The sequence below is a fragment of the Falco naumanni genome, chromosome 5, assembly GCF_017639655.2.
Source record: "Falco naumanni isolate bFalNau1 chromosome 5, bFalNau1.pat, whole genome shotgun sequence".
In the NCBI taxonomy this organism is placed as follows: Eukaryota; Metazoa; Chordata; class Aves; order Falconiformes; family Falconidae; genus Falco; species Falco naumanni.
In genome coordinates this window covers 39,100,776-39,121,740 of record NC_054058.1, presented here as the reverse complement: position 1 = coordinate 39,121,740, position 20,965 = coordinate 39,100,776, and the positions used below count along the sequence as shown (strand labels likewise).

Here is a 20,965-nt window from a genome sequence, read left to right as displayed (position 1 = left end):
AGAAAAAAGCCGCAAGCCAGCATTAAATGACATGAGAGGAGAAAACCCTGTATTTAAGCTCTATCATCCTGAAGACTGACAGGATATGTATTGCTCAGCTCAATCCTGCATGGAAGTCAGTGTGTCCCTGACATGACTAGGCTAGCCTCCATGAGACTGGCCAGTATTTCTTATGCCCCTGTGTCCCCACCCATAAAGGATCGTTGGGCACTTCATGGGTTGTTTGGGTTTTTATATATATATGTGTCGTAGTAATTGTGTAAATTAGGAACTAGTGTTAAAGAGGAAAAATGCTGTGAGAGTGAGGGTATGAGCACTGTTCAACTGGATCACCAATATGGCTGATCACTTAAGCCCTTTGGACTGTGCTTCAGAGACACTTCGATCTTTCCCTTGACAGCACACAAGCACTTAAGGAGAATTCAGGCCACCAAAAATATTCCATGTATTTCTGTGGGTCATATGGGGTTTGTGTGGCAGGTCAGGTCTTTGGAGACCTAGACGAGAGCCTTACATGTTTACCCTTCTCTAGCAGACTTCCCATTGTTCCCTAGCAGATTTTGCTTGTCTCTAAAAGACTTTATTTATCAGTAGTTGATATTTAGATTTAGATTTATGAGAAGATCAAATATTTTTCTTCGGTGTTGTCACCCTGAAGGCGTTTACATGAGTACTCCAACTTTCTGAAAGCAGCCCCCATACTGTTCCTGTGCTACTTTCTCTTATGCAGAAAGTAAGAAGTATTTTAGGTCTGCTAATATGGATTAGCTGCTTTGAACTGGTAGCTTTGTTCCAAAGAATGTTTGCGACTAAGACTGAACCTCTGTGTGTGTGTCTGTTGTATGTGCACATGCTGTTTGTCCATACTTTGAGATTTGGATCTCTGAACAGCAGTGTTGTTGCCTAGCTGAGGCTGGTGTAACAAAGATTAATATAGTATGCATTGGTAAAGCTGATGTTAAATTTAAAATGCCCATCAGTGTGTCCCTTTAGTCACTTACTAGTCACTGTTTATACTGATCCGTATTCCCTTTTTTCCCCCACTCAGATGTTGCAAGAGCAATTGAGTTGCTGGAGAAACTGCAAGAATCTGGAGAAGTACCAGTACACAAGCTACAGTCCCTAAAGAAGGTGCTGCAGAGTGAGTTTTGTACAGCTATCAGAGAGGTATGAAACTGAAATTTTTTGTTACTTCTCAGAATAACATCCCTCTCCTGAAAAATGTACTTGCCTTTCAGTGCTGGAGAAGCAGAAGTACCTTGTGTAAAGGATGATGGATGTGAGATGTGTCTGTAGCTGCCTGCTACTATGCAGAATGCTGTAGTTACTGAAAAGCAGACACAGAGCAGTTGCGTCAGCAAGGCATCAAGCCTGAGGCAATTAGCCGTGCTAAGGAGAAAGGGTGATTAATTAGTACTTTAGTATTCTGGTCATGCTGTTTCAGGGTCTGTGCTAACCTGTACAGCACTGTGCTGGGATATGGGGACGTGCCAAGCTGGGTCAGTGCAAGCTTAAATGCTTCTCCTTGGAGCTCAGGTGTGTGATAGGGATGTGCTGATAAAATCAGAACACTGCGAGAGACAAATGGTGCAAGCGCTGCAGTTAACTGAAGCCGACAGGACTCTTGCCGTTGAAGTCAGTAGCCAAGCCCCCGCGGGCCTTGCTCCGCATGTCAGAAACCCCTGTCAGATGGCTAAGAACTGTGATCATGACCCTGCCAGACATGGTCTGGGCCTTCCTAAGCTCTGCTCAATAGCAGATAAATGATGACTGTTTTCTTGTAGTCAAACTAGAGAAGCAGCACCCCACTTCCTGCATGAATACACGCAGCATCTTTAAAGTGGTTAAATTACAAACACTTCTGTTTCTTAGACACGAGTTAATACAACATTTTGTCAGACTTCTTACCTGCTTAACTGAGTGCCAGACAGAAGCAGCTTGAAATGCCCTAAAGAAGGCAACATCTTTTCAGCAGAAAATCTGTTAAAACTGTTTCAGTTTATCTGTCTGCTGCCTGGAACTAATGCTCCCTCACTGAAATCAATGGGGAATCTAATGTTCCCTCCATGGTGGCAGAATTGAACTCCTGATAACTGGGCGGCAGCAGCAGCAGCACATTGATTGAGTGGACTGCTGGGTGGCTGGAAGAAAGAAAGAGAGGAACAGACATCAGCTTAATAAGCAAAATGCAACATACTCTTTGTTTTATGGAATATATTCTTCAATGTGAGAAACTGAGAGGCTACCACTTAATTAAATGGCAGTTTTCAAGGCTTTTTAAAGGGAATAGTGTTCCATGACAATAAATAATGGTGCTGTGTACCCTGAAAAGCTGATATTCTGACTAGTCCTTTCAGTTGACCTAGTAAATGCTTCTTTAATTGACCACAGGGCGTTGAAAAGTTGTGGGGTTGCTTTTGTGGGGTTTGGGGACTTTTTTCAGATAGCAGAGCCTGGTACCATAATTGTTAAAGGCAACTTTCAGTCTTTGCAGCATCATCAGTGAAATCTTACTAAATTTATATTCATCTCTGGAAAACAGTCTTAGCAGAAACAAACACAAAGCTTGTTGAAACAGGTACAGTGCCTAGGAAGTAGGAAAATGAGTTAGAGAAATGCACTCTCAGTTCAGTGAACTGAAAGTAGATTTTGACAAAATAATCTCAGTGGCACAGAAGTTCTTTATAGAGTGGCATGTAAAGACAACCTGCACGTGACAGACTATCTAATAACTTACTGTTAGATTCTTACAACCAAATAATAGTCACTTTAAGAAGCCTGGAGCTAGCTATTACACAAGAACTGAGTGATGATGAATTAGTAGTTAGATCAGTTCTAGCAGCTTCATAAGCAAAACCATTTATTTCTATTTAAATACTTAATGTGTTTTATATGTATATAACCTATCTATCTAATAGATCACTATCAGAGAACAAAATTTCTACACCCAAAAAATTATTAATGCCATTTATCACGATGTATGTAAATATTTTTTTAGAAAAAAATCTTCAAATATAAAAGTCCCAGTAACAAATATTTTTGTTTATGGAGAATAGGAGAATTGACATATATATTGATAGTACTTAAGGTTGTTTAACATGTGGCTCCTCTTTCCAGTTGCTTACATTAAGCCCTTGGCAAATATTTAACCTGTAATGCTCTTTATTTCCACCGGTTGAGGAGTTGTTGGAAAATTGCAGAAAATAATTTCTACCATTTAAAAAAAAATATTTAGAAGGGCATGGACTATTTTGGTCATGTTACATTGTTAGACATCTCCAAGCACTGCAGCAAGGGCTTGGAGGATATCTGAGCTGGGTCATGCCGTTAATCAGAGATGCCCTTCTTGCATGTTCTTCATGTACACTGGAGTTTATGAAAGACTGATAGCTACTTAATTGAAGAGCACATTCTTTTCTGACTGTATTTGAGCTTGAGGTAGCTGAAGCTAGACAGAAATAGGTCATAGGATAATATAGGGCAAGAGAAAATGGCCTCAGGTTGTGCCAGGGGAGGTTTAGATTGGAGATGAGGAAAAATTGCTTCACTGAAAGGATGGTCAAGCACTGGAGCAGACTGCCCAGGGAGGTGGTAGAATATCCCTTGAAGTGTGTAAAAAACACTTAGATCTGGTGCTTAGGGACATGGCTTATGGTGGACTTGGCAGTCCTGGGTTGATGGTCTTTTCAGACCTAAATGATTCTATGATTCTATGAACTCTCCCTGCAAATGGTCCCTCCCATTGTTTATCTTCACCCAGGTGCAAGATGTGAGAGTGTGGTGACTAGCTTCTACTTCCCTCTATTAGCATCTACATACACTAGAGGAGAAAAGTTTTTGACCTTACAAAAGAAGGCACAGCGAAGTAAGGAGAAAAGTGGGAGTTGTTTGGAACACAGGAGCCTTCCTGGAGAACACAGTGAAACAGACCAGGTGTGAGCGGTCGGTAGGAGTAATCAAAATGGGATGAAGGGCAGTGGCAGGCTTTGTATTAGTACGCAAATTTTGTAAGAGGCTATTATATGTATGCAGAGATTCAGATCTGCAGTGTGGTGTGTTCATTGTATAATACAAGAGCTGAGCCTGATTTTCTTTCGTCATAAAACTAGTAAAAGAGGTTAAGGCTGACTGCGGTAGTCCTATAGACTCTGTAATTGAGGAGCTTTGGAAAATAAACATTTTCTTTTCCAATCTAAAAAATTACAGACACTTAACTATCCAGTGAGTTTGATTGTTAAAATATGTCCCAGAGAAACTCAGTGCTGGGCTGAGTGCAGGTGAAAAGATCAAAGATAAAATATAATCCACACAGTATTGATTGAATGTGACTTGTCCCTTCTACAAGTAGAAATTCTTTACAAAAGCAGGAGGTCACTTTTATAATCAATTAGCCTTTGAAAGTATGAGATACGTTATTAGATGGCATACATTTGAATCTAATATGTAGGAATCTATTAAATGACTGTAATTAATTGTATTTATGGGAACTTATTTAGTAAATCAACCTGCCAGTTCAAATCCCTACACTAATATCCCATAGAAATAAAATCTTCTTAAAGTGACTGAGTGAATGAAATTTAAATAGAAGTACTTTGGCATTTTTCTAGGATGCTATGTCATGAAATGGTGATTAATGGTTCTCACTTAGCTAAATAAAAGTACCACCAACTGAAATACTCTGTCTGGCACTGGGCAAGAATATATAATAGCTCTGAAAATAATGGAAAAAATTGAAGTTTGTAATGGCCTCAGTATTTCCTTTTCACCTGAAGACCCCTAGACTAGGAAACAAGTTAACCGAAGTCTGGTCACATTAAAATTGAGTTCTGAAGAAAAAATTAATTATGCTTTAAAATTACTTTTTTCAAAAGCTCACTAGCTATATGAAGATTAATTAGCCTTCTGTAGCCTTGTCACCTGGCAAAAGATGCATGAATCTTGTCCATTATACCATTAAGTCCTTTACCCTTCCATGTGTTTTTGCTGTTCATTCAAAGCTGATGCCATATTATAGTCTTCTGACTCCCGGGGGTTACTGGAACAGAAGAAGGGCAAGGCTCCAAAAGTGAATGCATAATGGAACTGCTGAGAAGGTATATTCACAGGCAACATAAAACTAGGCAACCTGAAGTGATAAAAAGACTTTAATTATTGTAAGTCAGTAAAAAGGAAGTTACGAGAACTATAAGATAAGGTGGACTTCTGGTCTGGCAAGAAACCTTAAAGAGCTGTAGGCACAGAAGGCAGAACAAACAGTTGAGCAAAACACAGTGAACTGTCAACAAGAAAATGTGGCAAGCCTTAGCATATTACAGCAATTTCATTTACTGTTAATGTCTGGTAATCGGTACTGAAATGCCAGGAGAGTAACAATACAGCTTTGTAAACCACGCATCTCCTGAGGAGCAGAAGTTTTCTTTCAGGTTGATTCTCAAGTTTCTATTTCTGTATATTAAATGTGTAAAATTCAGGTGTATCTCACTTTCCTTCCAGCCTTCCTTCACTACTCCATTTTCCATTTCAAGATTAAATCTAATGTTCTTCTGTGTGGATATTATTTAAAAGAAAATCTGACTGGTGAATGCCTGTAGGGAAACTTTTATTAATACCAAAAGTAGTCAGATCAGAAAGTCCTTATAAAAATGTGGTATGTCAACCAGACGCACAAAAATAACCATTATTTCATCCTGTTATCTTATGGCCTCCACCAAAATACCAGGTCATCACAGAAGAGCACTTTTGCAGGACTGGGTCACTGGCAATCATTTCTTACAAGGAGGAGCAGTCAACACAAAATGCTGTTGTGTATTTTGTATGAAATTAATTTGTGAAACAGCATATGTCTTGGAAAATAGTTCAGTTTCTACTTCAATAGTCTAAAACTTTTAAATTTAATATAACATTATGTTGTGGACAGAGCATCCTGGACATTTAAAGACCACTAGTGACTTAACAGGCCAAAAAATGGCAGTGGCAGTACACTGACACATTTCTGATGAGTTCTGGATGCCCCCCAGTTACTTTAGAGATACATTTGATTATGTTCTATAATATTAAAAACATAGTTTCACTACATGCTAGGCAAGACAGTTCAACAAACCTAGTCAGTATTGGAATGGTTTCCTTTAATTAATAATTTTCCTTTTTGTGCCTTAGCAATCTGAACACCTGGAATCCCAGTGCTGCTGATATGTACCGCATTATTATCTGGTCATTTCCTCAAGCTGCCTACCTGCACTTTTCGTTATTAACCCTGATACATGTCTTTGCAAATATTAGGGAACCAAAAGAAGGCAGCTGAGTGTTGAAAGCTGAGTCTGGTGATAGTGTACTTGTTACTTTACAGTGTGATGCAGTGTGTGACAGCAGGAGGCTGGCTGGAACCCATAGCTGTTTATTTCAGATATCCCAGTATGGTGGTGTACTCCATTTTAAAGGGCTGTACTAAATATAACAATTTAACTGGACTCGGGTGAAACTTCTTGTTAATACTTTTATTAAAATCATTAATTCTGGATTTTAATGTAGAGGTCATTTAAAATCCTGGTTTCATTGTGTTTCAAGAATCTCAAGATGTCTTTGTTCAGTTTGCAATATAATGCTGTTCCTCTGCCTCCCAGACCTAGCCTCTGAAAGCAGGGTTCCATTGTTTCCTGCCTGATGAATCCCATTCCCTGTAAAAATACACGTTCACCAGGCCAAATTGTCTTGGTTGACACCGAGAGTAGCCCCAGAGTTCAAATCTTGCCTTTTGTTACTCTTTTCTTTTCACAGGGAGCTGAATATTTGTTACAGAAGGAAAAACACGATTCCAATCAGTCTCTCATCCCCACGGGGCAAGCCGAGCTTGTGAAATTTTTGAATTATAACAGGCAACTTGGGGGGGGGGGGGGGGGGGGAGAATTTTTTTTTTTTTTGAGAATGCTTACAGCTATAAATCACAGCACAGAGCTGTGATTAAGGCTCAGTGGGAAGCCTGACATCGAAAGTTGCCTGCTGTCACTTTACCCATGCAAATGCAAGTGTTGGTCAAGATTAAGCAAAAGTGGTATGTTGGACTTACTAATAAGGCAATTAGTAAACAAAAGGGCAATAGGACAACTCATACGAGTAAAGTGAGCAAGATTTATGAGCTCAGATTTTTAACTCAGGTCATAAAAGTGGTATGGTTATATTAGCATCATACCCTATTAGACTGGCTGGGAAGCAAAGTTCTTCGTAGGCTAATCTGATACCTTGTTATACCTTGTTCTGGTATTCCAGACAGTTCATTCAAAATTACTGCACATTAATTTAGCAGCAGCATTCATGTAGTAGCAAACATGGAATTTTGCAAATTGACCAAATTTGTTCAGATTTTTACATGCTTATGCATGGATTGATTTGTATCTTTTTATAAAAATTTGCATTTCTGGATGCTAATTATAAAGTTCCAACATTTTATTTTCTTTTTAGATATCAGGGTGGATTATAATGTCAGCTGAACCAGCCCAGTTTACCAGAATTCTGGGGCTGTGTAGTGTTTGCAAGAATTTTTTGCTGTACCTTTCCATCCCTTTTCCATTACCATTGTCCCAGCAATGAAAACCCACATAAAACAGTGATAAAAATGTCCACTAAATAAGTACCTCCATCAGTGTTTGAAAGGGGAATTATTCAGCTTTATTCAAAGATGATGGTATGACAAAGTAGCAAAGTTTTCATGTTGTACAGAGTTTTGCTTTCCTTCTCCTCGTTAGAAGTACTGTATCTATAATGATGAGTTGAGAGAAGGATTTGTAATGTATCTAAATTAGGGCAGGAAAAAATCAAATTTCAAAAGATGGGCCGCCTTCTTTTTGTCTTGCCACCATGCTGTATTAAGCATCAAAAAAATTCACCAGAAAAGATTGTTAGATGCAAACACAGGAAATATTTTGTTAAATAAAATTACCCTACTGTTAAAATGTATGCTGTTTTTCAGGATGAATGTAACCAGAAATAACACAAACGATGAAAACTAATGAAGTTCCATTTACCACTTTACCATAAGTGATTGAAGCATTACTCTGTTGCTTGCAAGCCCTAGATGGCATGAATGAGAACTTCTGTAATGATTACTTTGTAACTCAGCAGACGGCCTTCATTAATGGCGATTATATGAATTTACCGACCTGCCCAAGCGTTATTGTCTGAGAGAAGGCATTATTAAGTCTCTGTGCAATTACTAAGCCCCTACACTTTCCATGACTTCACTGCAGGAGGTTAAAACAGCTGCTGTTGTCACTTTTTTTTTAGCTGCCTATAGCTACATACATTGATTTCACAGATGTAGTACCCCAGTATCTGGGGGCAGACCCTTTCACTGGTCTCTAATCAGCGTGTTCACCCATTGGTTTTGATTAAAGATCAATTTTCAGAGTTGGCTGATGGCTGTGTATCTACTCACATTTGCCATGCTTACGTAGTTGTGCCTTTCACAAAAGATAAATATTTCAGTGCTGCAATGTATAGAATCAAAGAAATAACATACCTTGTTCATATTACAGTTTATCTGGATAGTTGTGCCCTATATCCTGAAACTCTCTGAAGAATGGTGCTCAGGGGATGTTCTTAGTTCTACACACAGCTGAAGTTGCATGTACTGAAGAAGGTGACTCCAGTGGAACATGAGTGGTGCATCTCTGCATCTCTTTTGTTTTCCTCACATTATCATTTTAGTTTATTGTTGCACTATCATACTTGATTACATAAACTCTTAAGAATAAACAGAATAGGCTCTGCTGCAGTTCATCTCAAGCCTGCTTCTTCCTCTTGAGAGAAATCAGGTGAACTACTGAGGAATATATATGCTGACAGGTTGTTGGAAGCCACTGCACCACTGTTTCCACCCTGATGGAGCCTCAGTATCCCCCTGCTTCTGCTTAACTGATGTCAGTGATGAGGCTCCTGAGAAATGCTGCTTAATCTCCATTTTTTAATTGTGCCTTCAAAAAAGAAAAGAAATTGTAAAACTGTTTTTAAAACTCCACTACATCTTTCTTTTGTATTTTAGACAAGAAACATCAACAGTTTCCTTCCTTCTCCCTGCCTTCTCAGCTTGATAGAAACACTTGAGATGAACTTGCATGACGGCTTCAGGTTATGTCATTTCATCCAGGTGCTAATTTTGGCAAGGTTTTGAGAAACCTGTTGAAGTTGGGAATATGGGTATTGCATACAGCAGCCCCAACAGCATATACAGACAGGGGGAACTTGGTGTTTATTAGTGCTTGGCATATTTTTGAACTCAAAAGTAACTGGCAGTGAGGTCTAAGAGACTTTCAAATTATAAACTATGAGTCCCAAGTGGTCTTACAGGAATAAACTAATCACACATTAGTATTTCTTTTAATCCCAGTATATTGCAGTAGAAGCAGCAAAAGAGACTTTCAGGACAGTATTTTTCTAAGGTTTAGTGACTGTGAAGCATACAATTTCAGAGACACCTATAACATTGTCCTCGAAGACTCCGGCCCATAGTTGCCATTGACTTAGAGCAAAGTATAGAACAGTGTTAGGGACATGAAATAAACTAAATGACCCAATCACACTGTTGATGTTCCTCATATAAGTAATTTTTATTTGCAAATAAAAGTCTGTTTTTCGTTACTCTTAAAAGGGTGCCAGGCAAATTCCTATTAACTTTATGGTATCAGAGTGATGTTTCCAGCCAGAATCAACATTGGAGGGAAGAAGAGGGGGCACACAGAGGTCTTGTGTGTCCTAACAGCAACACCAGGAGTTTTTCAACTGACTCATCCAATATGTGCAGAGGATGTGACAGCATGCATTTCCTGGTACATCTGCTATGTTCTTCTGCTCACGCAGAAGGGAGAAAGGAGATTCTGGCCCCAGCCTGTAATCCCTGTTGCGTTGTTTCTTGGACAGGCACAGCCTCATATGGCAAGGGACCAAAACTGGGTTCAGCTTTCAGACAGCAACACAGATACCATCCGAGCAGAGTGAGCACCACCCTTTTCCACACAAAAAAAATGAAAAAATGACAGAGCAAGTAATATTTTAACTGGAGCCTCCATAAAGTATTCCACCCTAAATTAAAATATTATACCCTTACGGTGATTATACTTCATTTATTTTTAACAATGTTTCAGGCCTATGCTGTTTTTTTTCCTACTGCCTAAGGACAGCTTAATAATGCATCAAGATTCAAATCGTTTTTTTCACTTTGGTAAAACTGACCTAGTTTCCTCTATAACCCCTGCCCCCCAAAGAAGGAAACTTTTCAATAAAATATCCTCTATGAAAATGTAAAAGCCAACTTTCATAATATTTCTTCCACATGTTCTGAAATTAAAACTATCTCATCTCCTCAGGTTGTTAAACAAGACTGAGTTTCATTTACAGGCTTGAGCTTCTTAATGGCTTAGCAGCCCTGTTGCATGTGGCAACATCCATGCAGTGTTACTTCATGGAAGGGGATTGGTAGGACAATTGTGAAAATAATACAGATGTTTTGTTTTGAAAATAGACACCAACAGTTATCCCGATGCAAACATAACTGCTCACAGGCTAATGAAAGCTTATATAAAAATATTCAGAATGCCAGCAACCTTGAATGACCACACTCTGTCAGACATAAATAGCTCATTAATACTAGTTGTTCACAAAGCAGCTTTCTCTATGAGTTATCTAAATTCTGTACCTGCAAGAAATAATTTATGTAACACAGACTTTTTGGTACTTCCAGTTAGCTCTGTAATGCAGCACATGCCTTCCTCTCAAGGGTACTTTTCAACCATTTCAACCTCACAGGCATCGACTGACTTGTCCTTTTGACATTGACAAAAGGCGGCCTTCTGTCAGCGTGCTCTCAGGGACAGAATGAAGTTGATGTGCAGTATACACTGTGCGCCTGGGTGTGACATTGCCTAATTCTGCTTCTGTTGGGATTAATCAAATATGTGGCATAGGCCTATAACAAAACAGGCCTCTGTGATTGATTTGCTCAAATGAATTTGCTGAAACAATCTTGTTTAAGAAGAGTCTTAAGTTTATTGTAGCCTTGAAGTTGTGGTTTGTATACATGGTGTCTGTGGTGTTCTTCCACAGCCAGTGGTTTTCTAAGGTTGTCAATGTCCCTCGCAAGGACTGTGATTTAGAAGGATGGGCTTCCAAATTCTCTTTCTCTTCAGTCTTCAAAAATAGTCCCTTCCCCATTTTTTTGTTATTAACTGCCAAAGATAAAAGCAGCTATTAATACAATAAGAAAGAATATTAACATTTTTTTCTAAGTCAACTTGATAGATAGAAATGAAAATCAGCCTGCTTTCAACTTCCCCATGGCACTACTGTCTTCTGGACTATGGTGTATGACTGTGTTTAGTAGAGTATCTTAGCTAGAGGCTGTAGCTCTGCTGGAGAAAATATGCTTTTATGATGTCGCTGTGCTTTCCTGAGCATGCTTATCGTATGAGATAATTTGAAAAAGCAGAACACAGGCACAAACCCAGAAATTCACTTGATATTCAAAAGATACAAAGCTAAATACACCATCACTACAGATTTTCTGTTTTCATTGAGCTACCACGGGTTTATGGCTGAAAGAAAGCACTCCACTACGCTGGTTGTGAGCTTGAGTAAAGTTACAGAGGTAACAAGTCATCATGAAAGAGGAAGAATGGTCTGGTAAGCTGCATACCTCCACACTGCTTACATATGCTTTTGGTTGTGTTTGACTTGTTTTCCTTCTCTTATGTCCTCATCTGTTCAGATGTCATCTTAAGTGGACAATTAGGTCAGTTTATGGGTTATTTTTTAGAAAAGCAAATACTGTTTGAAATCTTAACAAACCTATCATAAAGGACATAGGTATCCAAAATGAGACAAAGACCTACATACACTTCCAGTGGAGGAGAAGAAGGGAAGATTACTGAAAGAGATTAAAAATACTCAATTACTTCCAACAGTTATAACTTGAAATTGAACAAATTTAGCTTAGAAATTATCCATTTTAAATGGGCATGCGCTTAACCAGTTAACCAATTTCCTAAGCAAGCTGGAAGCTTGAAATTCACAGACATTTCTAAAGACTCCATAGTTCGAGCAAAAGTTTGGATTGGTGCAGAAATTACCAGATGAGACTGCATGGTTTGTGGTGTGCAAGAGGTTAAAGGTGAGCAGAGTCCCTCCTGATCTTTGTAGCGTTTAAAACGTCCTTGCTCGCTGGTGTGGTAAAAGTGTGATCTGAATTGAGTGTTGAAGTACAGCTCTTGGGGTGTCTATCCAGGTACACAAACCAATGCGTTCCCCTTCACAGACATAATGTATTGGTTTAAGAATGAAAAATCCAGGGAAGAGGTTGTGGAGAATGGCAAAATGCCAAACAGAATGTGAAGAGGCAAAAATGATGAAAACAAAGTAGGAGAAAGAAAGACAACTGGCTTGTGCTGCCCATGGAAGTTTGCCCTAGAAACAAGGCATTCACAGGCACTGCAGTGGAGGTCAGCAGCTCTCCAGGGCACCTTTGCACTGTAACTTCTCCCTGTCACAAGGGCAAGCATCCTCCTGCCCCAAGGACTGATACACACACACCAAACAAGATGGTATGTGGGTCTCACCTCTTAGGTTAGAAGGAGACTGAAGGTCTGATAATCGGCTGCAGATTTTGGGAAGAGGGGAGGAGAGAGGTCAGCAGCTGTGCTGAATAAAGCACATATACACAGACATGAGCCCTTTTCACCATGGTAAAAGACTGATTGATATATTCCGTTCCACTTCACATCATAGAAGGGAGAAATACTGCTTCATCCTTTCCAACATATGAAGGCAATTAGGAAAACAGGGATTCAGCGTAGCTGATGGCAGAAGCATTATGCGGAGGTGTAAGTAAATAACAATGTATCTTTTATAGCTTCACCTCAGTTCTGCAAGGATGCACACATGTATACTGTTCCATTGACGTGACTACCTAAATGGAATGAACCAATTATGTCTTCCTTGCACTGGTTGGTCTCGTGAATTCTCCCTTTGTACTGTCTGTCAGGCTCCTGTCTTCCCTTCCTTGAAAGATTTCTTCCAAAAATAGATACACAATTCTCTTCTACATTGAAGCAATAAAAATATGGCAGATGAACTGAAGAAACTAAATGCAGATTATGCCAATATATGTGTTAAACATTATTTATCAATCTCTTTACGGGTTGGTTACCTATGGCACTTAGGTTGTGACTTCTTGAAGGAAGGGTTTTATGACATTTTATATATTATCATAGCACAGGCACTGTGATAGCACAGCTGCTTACTACTTACATGTGCTACGTTATGTGCTAAGAAACTCAACATTTTCAAAAAACTTACTTCCTCACAAATCTCAGAAAAGTTTTATCTGGGCCTGCTAATTCACAGGTCTGAATTGCAACGTACGCTGTCTTGGCTTTTGTTTGTGGGATTTTTGAACACTTGTTCATTGCTCTGAAGTGGTTTCTGCCTCATGTCTCTTCCTTTCTGCTGTTCAGACCAAATTGTCCTGAAGTCAATTGAGCATCCTTACTGCAGGTACAGTTGCCCTTAGAATTACCTAATATTTCATCAGGGGTGAAGCATTGAATACCTCTCAAGGAAGTTAATGGAACAAAATCTGTTTGATTACATTGTAAGTTTGAGAATTCAGCAGAAAAGATGCTGCGTCATTCAGGTTGTAAACAGAATGCTGCTCCTGGCCACCTTTATAAAACAGGCTGCTAAGCGCACTGTTGTTCCTGGACCTCCTCCTAAAGCTTTGTGTTGACTTAAATAGGCCAGCCTTGTATGTGCTGCTTTGTTATGAGTCCCTATGGAGTAATTTTTGTTAAGAGGCTAGCTCCTAAAGTACCTGTAAGGCAGTACCCCTTCCTGTGTTTCAGTAATGCTAAACCAGCTGCTTTACCTCCCAGCTGAATGCATGGGGATGAGGACCATCGTCGTAACAATAATACCTGCTGCATCTGACTCTATACAGCTCCTGCTGGGAGAAGTAATAAAATGTACCTTTCTCTGTGCCAGCAAAAGCTGCCACAGTACAAGGAGGATTCACTTCCAAGTTCAGATATTCTAGGTGTAATTTTCCTCACTCATTCTTTTTGTATTTTTTGAGTACTGTAGGAGAGTATCTTCAGATTATGGTGTCTGAGGAGACTACCTGCAGAAGCTGAAAAAGTCTGAGATCTGTATTCCTGCTTTCAGGAGTATTTCTTGATGGGAGTGTTGTATTCTCTGCACCACAGGAAAGAGAAAACTAGCTCCGCAGCACAAATGAGAGCTGTGTAAACAAACCCCTGTCTGCAGCATGATTTTACCTGATGAACATTCAGTGTACAGGCACTGAGAATCTTGGTAGATATGGGGAGGGAAGGGAATTATCTGAAACATTACCATTTACCTTACAGCTGCAGCTTTGCATCTTGAAATGCTGACATTTCACCTGTAATTTAATCTGTATCGTTAATGAATTGTGGAAACTCTTTTCCCTAGGCACTAGACCATCAGACTGTGTATGGAGTCTGTCAGCAAATACTAACACCCATGTAGTCTTTTAGACACTCTAAAAAGAAATAGCTGTATGTACAAAAATAGATATACTGCTCTTTCTCAGATTAGTAATATACAGTAACCGTCTAGATACTATCCTGGGCAACTAGCTCAAGGTTACCCTGCTTGAGCAAGGGGTTTGGCTGAAATGACCTGCAGAGCTCCGTTCCAACCTCAACGGGTCTGTGATTCTGTGATATGTTAATTGTCCTCCTTCAACTCATTTGTATTACACAATGATGTCTTTCAGAATGATTCATCTGTCATGGTCAACAAAGGTCACTGTTTTAAAAGACTTCTTTAGTAAATATCCTAAAGGAGCTTTTCAAATACTTACAGTTAAATTCTGCATCTATGTCTTCCTCTGTATTGATCATTTGTCCAAATAACGATATCTACAGAAGATCTTGTAAGGGCATTTTAAGGGTGACATTGTTAGATTCAGCGGAACCACTGTAAGTTAAAAATGTAATCAGATGTACAGACAACAGTAGGCACTGAAAGGAATGATTTTATAAAACAATTTCAACAATTTCTCATATACAGTTGATTGAACAAGAAGCTGTATTCCACTCTGGGAGGTTTTAAATGCCACCTTATTTAGTTTGAGAACAAAGAGATTTTCATTGTATCTGTTCTCTGTACATAGAAAAGGCAACAGAATGGATTCGTTGTGCACAAGTCATGGCTAAGGTGGTGCTGAGAACAACATAGATAAAGGGGTTAGTGTGGCTACAGGCAAACAACAATTATTTGTGGACCTCAGTGTGCTTTTTGTGCATTGCTAGAATGAGTGATGTTTAGATCTGAACCCTACAAAGAGTTTAAGGAGCTTGGTGGAACAGGTACAGTCAATCTGTGTTTAGTTGTTAAACTGACTTAATAATAAAAAAGTTCTGTAGGTGTATATTTTATACTTCTTAAACTCAAATTGCATTAAACTTTATGTAACAGTCAAATAGGAGAATTAGATTGGCAAATGCCTCAAGCATATATTCAAGACTGGTTGCATCTGTTGCTTATAGAGAGTGAAATTTGACATGCAAGACTTCTTTTCCAAAGAAATGTGCTATAGGTATTATGATCACTGATAATTATTTGAAGAACACCATTTAAAATCTGTTATCATTGAGAATTTACAGTTGAACTCAGGGATTATATGATATCATAGATCATATTTTTCACAGGCTTTTGAGTCAGTTGATTTCTTAACACATTGGTAACCAATCACACACTAGTGAGCTTGTTCCTTCACCAGTGTACAAATAGTTGCCAAGATGTTGGTAGCTAAATACTGGTAGGGTGCAGGCAATGTGGAGTTATATGACATCAAACCTAGGAAACAGTCACATGAATGTATTACTATCAGCTCGCCTTTCTGATATTCTACCTTAGTAATGAATATTTTAAAGAACTTTTTAGTAACTGTTCCTATCGTGACCTGTTTTCAAAACAATTTAATGTCATAATCATTCAACAATCAAATATATGCTTTTAGACATTATAGCCAGCCACAGCATTTATAGCTGTGCAAGCAAAAACAGTATGTACAATCTGCTTTCATGCTTTAAGACGAAGGGGAGCCTGCAGATAGCAAGAAAATAAGGTATTATCAGTGGTTCAATACAATATGGATTTTGAAGTAAGAAGTACTTGATGCAGTACTGCAATTACACTGTATTCTTCTTATATAGTGTAGTAGTCGTTCCCATATAAGAATATGTCCTACAACATAACACTATAAACGTTGCACTGATCTGTGCAGGATAATGTGCAGTATGTGAACTCAACCCATTTTTATGATGGCACCATCCAGTACAAATGTAGAACAAGCCAGAGATCTTTTAGAGGCTATAAAAGAGCTTTCTTTTCCCATATTTTTAAAAATAAGGGCAAAGTCCTGGCCTCCTCTGAGGTCAGCATCAATTTTACCAATGGAAGCATGATTTCATTTCAAATAGGGAAAGCAGGAAACTTCTCAGCACACTCCCCTTGTCTCAGTTTTCTTCACTGGCCCAAATTTTTCTGAATTAAGCCCTAAAATTACTTATGTGCTGATAATATTTAAGGCAAATAATCTTTTTGCTTAACTTTCAAAGTGTTTAGCATATTTTAGATCTCCAAAATGGATCACATTTGTTATCTCCTTTCCTTTTTTGCTTTTCTCTTGTGTATGATATCCTTCAAAAAAAGTTTGGAGATCAATCATCCCAAACTTTTTACTACTCAAGAATGTTGTGATTTCCACTGTGCCTGTCCACTGAGATCAGAAATAAGCCACGCATCTTAATTCCATTTAGATGTTTGTAGCAATATGTTCATCAGTGTGCAAGTTTTACGGTAACAGGCTCGGTGGGGAGAGATAGATCATTATGATACCGCATAACAAGTCATCAGGACAGGGGCGTGGGGAAGTTTTACCTATCAATGGGACAAGCCATTGTTTTTAAAACAATGAAGTACAGGATCTGACACCTTCTCTGCCAAAGTAACATTTACATTGCCAAAGAGGGAAGTTTTGGCGCTCCTGCTAAAGTATCACCAAATCAGGGAAAGGTAAATATATTTTAGAAGGTATAATTGAGTACAAAGCATTCCTCAGGGACCCTAAGAAAGAGATTGCTGTAAAAGCTAACATACCTTGCCAGCAAAGGTTCTCTCTGAGGAGTTCAGCCTGAGACATAAAGCACATAAAAAGACAAAACTCCTTATGAAGTAGGTCAAGAAAATGGCCAGAGTAGATCAGTGGCATATAGGAACATTTTTTTGCAGTTTAATGGTTTTATAAGAAAATTAAATAAAATGTTTTATTTCTTTGCATTCACCTTTGTCTTTAAAAAAATATTCCATGTGTCATATATAAATATTTTTATTTTTTAAGTTTGCTTTCAAAATAACTAGCTGGTATCAAGGCATTTTATGATATTTTTCATCTAAGAGCATGACAAATGTAGAGAACAAAGTCAGTGTGAGAGAGCCTTTTCCTTTCTCCTTAAAAGGGAGAATTAAGGACCACAGAAAGGGGACCAAGAGTGTATACCAGAAAAAAACAATAGACAGAAAGTTGTCCATATTGGTAATGTTGATTGTATGCTATTTATGTGAATGTACAATTCCTTTATAAAGAATAATCTTTCCTGTTGTCCCTGTCTGACCTACTGGACTGCCAGCCCTTTTTGCCTTTCCTGGCTATGGTTGGTGGAAACCAGTACTGTGAACTTTCTCCAAAATTTAATTTTCACTTCCATTCTTCAGCGTCTGTATGCTGAGCAGCTTGCTTACTTATTTTTTTTAATGTCAATCTCCTAAATCTTTAGTTCATAGGAAAGTTCAGAGAACAAAGAAGCCACTGTTGGAGGCTAAGACATCACTCAAATCAGTTCAGATCATTTCCATTCAAATCAGTTGCCTGGAGACACCGATTTTTTTATAACATAGAACCTAATTGGTTTTGGGAAATGACATGGTAGAGATGGGAAGGGAACCATGTTGGAAGACGTACAGTTACTTTTGCAAAGTGTCATGAGAAACACAGATTGATGTTATCTGTAAATCTAAGAACGCACAAGTTTAGCAGACCCTTGACTATGTGATTGCACGAATACAGCATTAATGAAACATAGTCTTATGAGGGAAAGGGACTGTCCTGTCTGGGTTAATATAAAGTCCTTGTTTTGCTTCTATAATTAATTCTGTTTTATTTTCATGAACATTTTAGGTGTATCAATACATGCATGAAACCATAACTGTTAATGGCTGCCCCGAATTCCGAGCCAGGGCCACTGCAAAGGTAGGATACGTGCAACTGTTGAAATACATGTTACCAAAGTGACCTAGTAATTGACTGTGCGCGTGTGTGTTTCAGGTATTCGTGTGTACACTGTAAGAAAATTTAGACATCAGTGGCAGCCCAGAGTCTAGAACCAGTGCTACTTCCCAGGTAACAATCATAATGGAAAATTTCAACCTTTATGCTGCTTCTGTAGCTTAAGAAAAGAGAATGATTTTATGGAATTTAATGCTTTTTGACAAGTTGCTTTGCAAAAGCAAATCTACTGGTTCATTCTGTAGACATCTGCCTGCAACAACCAATATCTTAATGGACTATTTTCCCATACAGATCATCCAGAGAGGACACAATGATTTGGGAGATGGATAGAAACTAAACAGTCAAAATTCCAGTTTTAATTAATGGGAACTGTAGGTACTGAGCAAGTGGTAAGGATGAACAGTGACAAAAATAGCCTGATCAAGAGACTCCACAGCCAAATGCAAGCCCATTTTTTTTCTGATGCATTACCTGTTTTAATGAAATGTACTGTCTCTCCATCCATGTGGATCTGCCTTTCTCATATCCTTGGACTACGACAGCTACATTACTGCTACTACTAAAACAATAATTTTCTAAGGGAATTCACACAAACATAAAAAAGCCCATTCTATGTGCCAGTGCGAAATATGCTCTGTATTTTCATAACATGCACAAAGCTAGATGCTTCCAAACAGGGAGATCCACCATGGCTTTCTTTTTCCCATTATAATTTTATACGCAGCACTGTCTTCTGGGTAGTATAGCAGATACTATGTAAAACAGGTAAATGTGCAAAAGCCATAAATCTTTTTTTAGAGATATTTCATTATGGTCCCACTCCTGTGAAGTTAGTGACAAAACTCCCTGAAATCCTAATGGAACTAAGATCTTACCATTTTCATTTAAAGCCGTATCAGAAGATGAAGGTTGGGAGTGTGTTACACAATGATATCTACAGTATTTTAAAGAAGCAAGCTGTATAGTAGCCAGCAAATAACCTAATATACACTAAATTGCAGTGTATTTTCCTTACTAAATAGAACGTTCTTTTCTGTAGGCTGTTGTTCTGATTTCAACCTTTTTCTAGTTGAAAGTTAATGGTCAATGTAAATTTGTGAGGTCTATGGTTCTGTATAGAGAAATGTTTATATGAAATCCTGATTTGTCTACACTGCAGGTAAACATAGAAATTATTGCTATGTTGTATAGTAAATGGGTAGAAATCCAATTAGTGTTTGCCATTCTCATTTCTTATTCATATAGAACAGCAGGGTTACAGAGCAATGTTTCAATATCGCAATATTTCCTGGTTATTTCTGGGCTGTCTGCATTGCATTCTCCTAGTGCATTCATGTCTGACATAAAATGTATGCATGATGACAAGGTCTGCATGTGCAAAAACATGTAACTGAGAATGATCCATTATGTCACGTCATCCACTAGCTTCTACTAAGCATAAGCATTATTAAGATGCTCAAAAAACATTAGTGTAACGCGCAGAATTGTTCAAACAATTTGGACTACAAACACATGTTGAAAAGGATAAAAGATTTTCTTAATGTTTTTTTGATGATGTAGTAAGATCTATAAGTACAAAAAATACTTTTAGTGAAAAATTAACTAAAAGATGTAATATTTTTCTGGATGCAAGCTTTACAGCTTGTTACGTGGTGGGTTTTTTTGCTAGAGTAACATTAACCATATAGGATTTTTCTAATTGATTTATAAATCCACTGTCTTGAGATTTAATTTTTCAGTAGAAGCTTTGATCCAATTATATTATAAAAACTTGTATTCTTGTTTCAGGAGTTACTTAGTTTGCAAGATTTCATAAAGTTTATAAATTAAACTTTTAAAAATAAGAATATCCTTCCAGGGATTTTTTCTGTGCCCAAAAAATGAAATAAGTAATTCCATACCTCTGAAAGCAGAGCAGAGAATTAACAGTTCATCCATTTTATTTCAACTAGTAACACAGCAGAGATCACATTATCTTTTCCCACAGTAATAGATTTTCTCCCTGTGAAAAGGCAACGAAGAAATGCACTAGTGATCGTAAGGGTTCACCACTACACAGTCAGGCTTACTCACACAGTGCCTACTTCTGGCTGTGCTGCTTACTTTCTGTGTTATCTTTGACAAGTCACCAAAATTCTGTATTCCTCTGCTTATTCCTTTATTTGAAAAGCATTGGCATGGAACAATATTTTTTAAATGCTCTCAGATAATCAGAAAAAGTCAGAGTAAGATACTAAAATGTTCTCTCAGGAATTAATTCTTCCTGCAAATGAACAACACAATGTATATCAGTGTTCTCCCTACATAGCCAAATCACACATTTTTTTTCTTCCAGGCAACAGTTGCTGCTTTTGCTGCAAGTGAAGGCCATTCACACCCACGAGTGGTGGAGCTGCCAAAGACTGATGAAGGCCTGGGCTTTAATGTCATGGGAGGAAAGGAACAAAATTCACCTATTTATATTTCTCGCATCATTCCTGGAGGAGTGGCAGAAAGGCATGGAGGGCTCAAACGGGGGGACCAGCTGCTTTCAGTTAATGGAGTGGTATGTGGAAATTTAATAGAACTTTCATTTTCATCTGGATTTTC

At 38.3% G+C, this 20,965-nt stretch overlaps 1 protein-coding gene across 1 annotated transcript in view; it reads left to right on the top strand.

The window, feature by feature from the left end:
- Nucleotides 1-20,965, top strand: part of LIN7A (lin-7 homolog A, crumbs cell polarity complex component) — a 51,026-nt gene that overhangs the window by 18,057 nt on the left and 12,004 nt on the right. The window contains exons 2-4 of the mRNA XM_040596717.1: nucleotides 1,049-1,167; nucleotides 18,266-18,337; nucleotides 20,712-20,921. Coding sequence (XP_040452651.1) covers nucleotides 1,049-1,167; nucleotides 18,266-18,337; nucleotides 20,712-20,921 — 401 coding nt within the window. The remainder of the gene's footprint in view (nucleotides 1-1,048; nucleotides 1,168-18,265; nucleotides 18,338-20,711; nucleotides 20,922-20,965) is intronic.